The 7272-nt window shown below is 55.6% G+C and overlaps 2 protein-coding genes across 2 annotated transcripts; both read left to right on the top strand.

The window, feature by feature from the left end:
- Nucleotides 1-698: 698 nt before the first annotated feature.
- On the top strand, nucleotides 699-3565 carry T310_9333 (Fumarylacetoacetase; the record flags this gene model as incomplete). The annotated part of the gene is made up of 4 exons (XM_013468213.1): nucleotides 699-1957; nucleotides 2064-2116; nucleotides 2289-2398; nucleotides 2687-3565. The coding sequence occupies 4 exons, from the start codon at nucleotides 699-701 to the stop codon at nucleotides 3563-3565; spliced, it is 2301 nt and encodes a 766-aa protein (XP_013323667.1).
- Nucleotides 3566-4299: 734 nt separating this feature from the next.
- On the top strand, nucleotides 4300-7054 carry T310_9332 (Alpha-1,2-mannosidase family protein; the record flags this gene model as incomplete). Its single annotated transcript, XM_013468212.1, has 6 exons — nucleotides 4300-4432; nucleotides 4483-5449; nucleotides 5510-5649; nucleotides 5701-6149; nucleotides 6202-6302; nucleotides 6349-7054. 6 exons carry the CDS (start codon nucleotides 4300-4302, stop codon nucleotides 7052-7054), a joined length of 2496 nt encoding a protein of 831 aa, XP_013323666.1.
- Nucleotides 7055-7272: the final 218 nt, after the last annotated feature.

Raw genomic sequence — 7272 nt, 5'->3', positions numbered from 1 at the left:
TCTCTAGGTCCCCTGGCGTGCCTGTTGTTGGATCTGGGTCTGCTGCTCAAAGGCTCGTTCCACATTGCCTGCTAAGGCCTGGAATTGTTTGCTGATATTGGCAAGAGGGGTTCGGAGTGCTTCTTTATTCCCTAAGGGTCTCTGGATGACTCGTCGTTGCTGTTTGGTTATACCGCGGCCTTTGCTGGCCTGGCATGGTGCCTTACCATCCCTAAGGAATCTAGGGGGATCCTGAACTTCTTCATGGTTTCCTTGATCATTTTCCTGCTCGGTCTCATTCATAACCAGCCCTAGGGGCCCTGGAATATTCCATCGGCTTGGGGTTGGGGTGTCTGGTACCTCCAGGATCTCCGTGAGCTGGCTTGCCGCGTGGCCGTTTGCCGGGGGTGACGCGTGAATAACACCACCACCATGGAGATCGGGGGGTTCCATGGTGGTTTCTCGGGGCCTAGGGGCCTCTCTGAGTTGAATGACGCGTTAAAAAGACGTGTTTTTTGTAGGTGCTGATTTTGGTGTTCTTCTTTCTTCAGGATGGATGGGAACGACAAGTCTCCTAGCTATGCTAGCAACTTATTTTTGATATACAATAATAATGCATATTTCGTGCAGTTGAGTTCAGATGACTGTCGCGTGTTGATTTTTTCTTTCGAGTAAATTTTTTGTCTGTCGACAACCTGGCTTCCCGCCTGCTGACCAGGATGACGGCCTCGTGGCTCCAGATCCCCCCCAGCTCGCCCTTCTCGCTGGCCAACATTCCCTTTGGCATCATCTCCACCGCGTCGACGTCGTCGCCCGTCCCCGCCATTGCCATTGGCGACTACGCGCTCAATCTGTCCGCATTCGCCTCCGCGAATGGCTTCTCCCAGCTCCCGGCCATCCATCCCCATCTCGACGTCTTCCACCAGCGGACGCTGAACGCCTTCGCCGCCCTGGGCCGTCCTGTGCACCGCCAGGTCCGCGAGTATCTGCAAGCGATCTTCAAGGCCGACACGCCCTATCCACAGCTGCTCAAGGACAATGCTGCTCTCCAGAAAGAGGCGCTCATCCCGCTGACGCAGGTCACCAACCATGTACCCCTGCAGATCGGCGACTACACGGATTTCTACGCCGGCTTGCACCACGCCTACAACGTCGGCGTGCTCTTCCGCGGCCCCGACAACGCCCTACAGCCGAATTATAAGCATCTCCCCGTGGGCTACCACGGCCGGGCCTCGTCCATCGTCCCCTCGGGCACCCCGATCGTCCGGCCCAGCGGGCAGATTCTGGCCAACCCGACGGCGGACCCCAAGGTGCCCATCTTCTCGCCGTGCAAGCGTCTCGACATCGAACTGGAGCTGGCAGCTTTCATCAGCAAGGGCAACAAGCTCGGCGAGCCCATCCCCGTCGACCAGGCCGAGGACCACATCTTCGGCCTCGTGCTGATGAACGACTGGTCTGCGCGCGACATCCAGGCCTGGGAGTACGTGCCGCTGGGGCCGTTCAACGCAAAGAACTTCGCCACGACCATCAGCCCGTGGGTGGTGCTGATCGATGCGCTGGAGCCGTTCCGCGCGCAGGGGCTGGAGCCCGGGAACCGCGAGACTCTGCTGCCATATCTGCGCGAGAAGAAGGCTGCGAACGGCTACGACATCCGGCTGGAAGTCGAGCTGAAGAACGCGGGCGGCAAACCGACGCGCATCGCGACCAGCAACGCGAGAAACCTGCTCTTCTCGTTCGCGCAGATGGTGGCCCACCACACCATCACGGGCTGCAACCTCAACACGGGCGACCTGCTGGGCAGCGGCACCATCTCGGGCAAGGAGCCCGGCACGCAGGGAAGTCTGCTCGAGCACACCAAGGGGGGGAAGCAGCCCATCACCCTGGCGGACGGCTCGACGCGGGTGTTCCTGGAGGATGGCGACGAAGTGACCTTGCGGGCGGTGGCGGGCGAGGAGGGCAGCTACGTCGGGTTTGGCGAGTGTGTGGGGAGCATTCTGCCGGCGTTGCAGAATCTGAATGGCAGTTAATTCGACTAGGCAATGATGAGCGTATTGCAGAGAAGTAGACATTATATCTTACTCTAGACGGATTTGTTATGAATTCAATCGATTAGTATCCTACGACAAGTTCTCTCTATGTATGCAGTACCTGATGTAATGTCCAGATACCCAATCTCGATATATCAATATCAAAAATATCAAGCTGAAGACGAATTAATGATTTTTCCCTTTGTAGCAAAAAAAAATGAAAAAAAAATGAAAAAAAAATGAAAAAAAATGAAAAATCCCCCTGCTTGTAATATCTACTAGATCCACCGGATATTACCGCAGCGGAATCCATTCCGTCACCAACCGAGCAGACAAAACACAGCCATTTACGCCATAGCCTATTAAATAATAATAATTATTATTATTATATGGTATGGTTAATTAGGTAGACTCACTCCCGCGGAATAATAAGAATAATAATACAGCAGACTTCTTCCGTTAGACTAGTACTTGGTTGATCTCGAAAGATCCGGTGATAGCCTGGCCTCGGATAGGGAACTGTAACTTAGTAACTAACTAACGGAGGATTTTGTGATCTTCCCCGCATGGATAGGATTGATTTATTAATGATTGACTTTCTTGTAGCTTTTTCTCGGAAGAGGGGAAATGAAGAGGAACACATAACTGGGCTGGATCACGGGGTATAAGTATAAGAACAGCTGACTGCAGATCACGTACTGTACTTGGGTCCTGTTCTGGTATATCGACGTCCTAGCACTGTCTTCGAGTATATCAGTCAATCAACCTCGTCAGGCCATCTCAACCCGTCAATCCTATACTACTTCAACCGGCACATACACTACACAGATATCTGCATACTCGAGGGCTATTCAATGGCAACCACAGCCCAGCCGCTTCCCACCTTCGACCTGCACACCTACTTCCGCTCCTCCTGCTCCGCCCGGCTACGAATCGCCCTGAATCTGAAAGGAATTCCCTACAATCCCGTCTTTGTGCATCTGCTCAAGGACGAGCAGTTTTCCGAGGCGCATCGGGCATTGAATCCGTCGCTGAGCGTGCCTGTTCTGGTTGTGCACAAGCAGTCTGCTGGAAACAACGAAGCTGGCTCTTCGTCCAGTCTGGTTATTCCACAATCGCTCGCCGCGCTGGAGTATCTCGAGGAGATTCTACCCGATCGTCGACCTCTCCTCCCCTCCGGCCCTGACAAGCGCGCCCTCGTCCGCACCCTGATGAACATCCTCGCTGCCGACGTCCAGCCCGTGACCAACCTGCGCATCCAGAAACGGGTGCGCTCGCTCGGCGCCGACGCGACGGTCCTCGCGCGCGAGACCACGCAGGCCGGCTTCGCGGCCTACGAGGCCCTCGTGTCCCGAACGGCAGGCATCTTCAGCGTCGGCGACGACATCACGCTGGCGGATGTGTGTCTGGTGCCGGCGGCGTGGAGCGCGGCGCGTCTGGACGTCGATATCGCGGCGTATCCGACCATCGCGCGCATCGTGGCGAGAATGGAGGATGAGGAGGCGGTGAAAAAGGCGCATTGGAGGAATCAGCCGGATACGCCGGAGAAGTTGAGGTAGACTGCATAGGCAGCTGTTTCTGGTATAATTGCATTGGTGATGTTTGTGATGCATGTGATGTTATGTGGAAATGCAGTGTTTGCATTTAATTAATTGCAAGAATTCTTCCAGATAACTTTGTCTGTATAGGACTAGGTAGTAGAACACGTTCTAGACTGACATTGGCATGCGCGTACCCACAGGGAAGTATTGATATTGCATGTCTGCCGGAACGCGGATATCGGCATGGGAATGATACTTGACGGATAATTGAATGGTTTAATTCACTCGACTAGCAATGGCGTCAGTCTTGGGTAGCATTCAGATGCGACATTAGCATAGTAAACAGGTCTAATATAGTAGACTATTCTTCCCCGCAGGTAAATACTCCACCAACCATTTTCAATGAATCTTTGATGCTGTATTTTGACGGCAGATCGACAGGGGTCGCCCAAAAGTCGCCCGCCATCTCGCTCCACCCGTTATCAGTTCTCGCCGATACAACCGAATATTAATTAATGATAGCTTGATAAGGCCTCATCTCGTCCAGACTTCAATCCATCATGCAGCATGCGTCCTCCAGCTAAGCCCCAAGCCGCAAGGATCGGCAGCCACCCCGGCCAGGGCCCTGCCAGGCCAGAAATCATGCCATCGCCTCCTTTCTACGGAGTATTTCTCTCTTCACTCCGCAGCAGCGGGGAGTCGTTCATTGCCTTCCCCAGTCGCTTCTTTCCAGTCGTTCGTTACTGACCGTCATGCTGCGACGCCAGCTTCTCCTGTCGCTCGTTCTCTGCTTCAGTCGCTCGCTTGTCGCTGCGGACAACAGCAGCAGTCTTTCGTATGATGTCTTTCAATACGTCGATCCGTTGATTGGAAGCGCCAATGGAGGTGCGTATTTCCGTCTCTATCTGCCTTGCAGCCATCTGACCTTCCTTCAGGCAATGTGTTCGCTGGCGCGTCGCTCCCCTACGGCATGGCCAAGGCCGTCGCCGATACCGACTCGGACAGCAACCAGGGTGGCTTCACCCTCGATGGCAGCAACATCACCGGCTTCTCCACGATGCACGACTCCGGCACGGGGGGAAATCCCTCGCTGGGCAACTTCGCCCTCTTCCCGTATACCAGCTGCGCGAATGACACCGTCGACGGCTGCGTGTATCCCAAGAAGGCCCGCAAAATCCCCTACGTCAACGGCTCCGTCCAGGCGAGCCCGGGATACTTTGGCCTCACCTTGCAGTCGGGCATCCAGGTCGACATGACCACCGCCCAGCACACCTCCCTCTTCCGCTTCCAGTTCCCGGCCACCAGGGCCTCCAGCCCGCTGATCCTGATGGACCTGACGGACCTGTCGGACTCGCGACAGGACAATGCGACCATCACGGTGGACGAATCGACCGGCCGCATGACCGGCAGTGGACGGTTCTTGCCCAGCTTCGGCAGCGGTGACTACGTGCTCTACTTCTGCGCCGACTTCAAGAGCACGGCCAAGCTGCGCGACAATGGCATCTTCGTCGACTCCCGCGCCAGTGCCGACGTGAAGCACCTCAAGATCTCCCGCAGCATCAACGGGTATCCGCTGCCAGGCGGAGCGTTCGTCCGCTTCGAGGCTCCCCCGGACGACACGATTCTCGCCCGAGTGGGAGTCAGCTTCATCAGCAGCGACCAAGCCTGCTCCAATGCAGAATCTGAGATCCCGGACTTTGACTTTGATGCCACCCATTCGGCCGCAGTCAGCATCTGGAGGGAGAAGCTCAGTCCGATCCGCGTGTCCCGCGAGGGAGTGAACTCGTCCCTCCTCACCAGCTTCTACAGCAGCATCTACCGGACCATGATCAACCCGCAGGACTACACGGGGGAAAATCCCCTGTGGCAGAGTTCGGAGCCGTATTTCGACTCTCTGTATTGGTAGGTGATAGTTCCGTCTGCGCAGTCCTCAACAAACTCAGCTAATATTTTATTCATCAGTATTTGGGATCTCTTCCGCTCGACGCTTCCCTTCCTGACCCTGGTGGATCCTTCCACCGTCACCCGCATCGTCCGTTCCCTCATCGACACGCAGCAGCATTTAGGATGGCTGCCGGACTGCCGCATGTCGTTGTGCAAAGGTAGGAAGATCTGATGTGTCTGTGCTAGATTCCATCTGACGATCGATGAAGGATACACGCAAGGCGGATCCAATGCGGACAATGTCCTGGCCGACGCCTTCGTCAAAGGCCTGACGGACGGAATCGACTGGGAGGCCGGATACGCAGCGGTGCAGAAAGACGCCGAGGAGGAGCCGTACGACTGGTCGAACGAGGGCCGGGGCGGCCTCCTCAGCTGGAAATCGCTGCACTACATCCCCGTGCAGGACTTTGACTACCTGGGCTTCGGCACCATGACGCGCAGCATCTCGCGCACGCTCGAGTACAGCTACAACGACTTTGCCATTTCGCAGATTGCGCGCGGACTCAACAAGACGGCCGACGCGGAGAAGTATGAGGAGAGCTCGCGGTACTGGCAGAATCTGTTCAAGAAGGATCAGACGTCCTACCTGAACGGGACGAACACGGGTTTTGTTGGATTCTTCCAGCCCAGGTATCTGAACCAGACCTGGGGGTTTCAGGTAGGAAATGTCCGGGATGATGTTTTAGTGTATGGGTATTAATATGATATAGGATCCACTGACCTGCTCGAACATCGACACCAGCGGGAGAGCGTGCTCGCTTCAGAACGACGGTGCGGAGACCTTTGAATCCAGCATTTGGGAGTATCAATTGTATGTCCACCTCGCTGGCATTGACTACCTGCTGCTGACATCACAGCTTCGTGCCACACGACATGGCTACGCTGGTGACCCTGCTCGGAGGCCCGTCGCAGTTTGTCCGTCGACTGGACTACCTCCACGACCAGGGCATCACGTACATTGGCAACGAGCCGGCATTCCTGACGGTCTACCAATACCACTACGCCGGGCGACCCGGCAAATCGGCGCAGCGCGTGCACTTCTACATCCCGTCGTACTTCCAGCCCACGCCGGACGGACTGCCGGGGAACGACGACTCGGGCACGATGGGCGCGTTTGTGGCCATGTCGATGATGGGCCTGTTCCCGAACCCGGGGCAGAACGTGTACTTCATCACGCCGCCGTTTTTTCCACACGTCGAGATCCGGTCGCCGCTGACGAACCGCACGGCGACGGTGCGCGTGAAAAACTTCGACCCGACCTACCGCAGCATCTACATCCAGTCCGCGACGCTGGATGGGCGGCCGTACGCGAAGAACTGGATCGATCACAGCTTCTTCACCGAGGGCAAGGAGCTCGTTCTAACGCTGGGCCGCAACGAGAGTAGCTGGGGGACTCGACCGGAGGATCTGCCCCCGTCGCTGTCGACCAGGGGAGGAGCTAATCTGGAAGCAAGGTGGAGTGAAGACATGCCTTCGTATGCTGTAGGCACGCATCATGTCCGAGACCATCTCAGCTATCATGCGCGAGCGCTGAGAGGGAAGCATTTTGACATTTACACGTAGACGTAGACGCCTGTTGGAATAGCCAATGTAAAGCTAGGATCTATACGTGTAGTATATCTAATATATAGCTGGTTTAGCTTATATACAACTGATTAAATGAAATGTTCATCCTTGTACAGTAGTACAGTACATACATGTTGTCCATCTATGGTCCGTGCACCGGAAATCACCGGCTATTTGCCCTCCCACTCCCAACTCAATTCACCCGCCAGCAAACA

This window comes from Rasamsonia emersonii (assembly GCF_000968595.1).
Source record: "Rasamsonia emersonii CBS 393.64 chromosome Unknown ctg1118621762059, whole genome shotgun sequence".
NCBI lineage: Eukaryota > Fungi > Ascomycota > Eurotiomycetes > Eurotiales > Trichocomaceae > Rasamsonia > Rasamsonia emersonii.
Note: the sequence above shows the minus strand (reverse complement) of the source record. Positions and strands in the feature narration are given on the sequence as shown.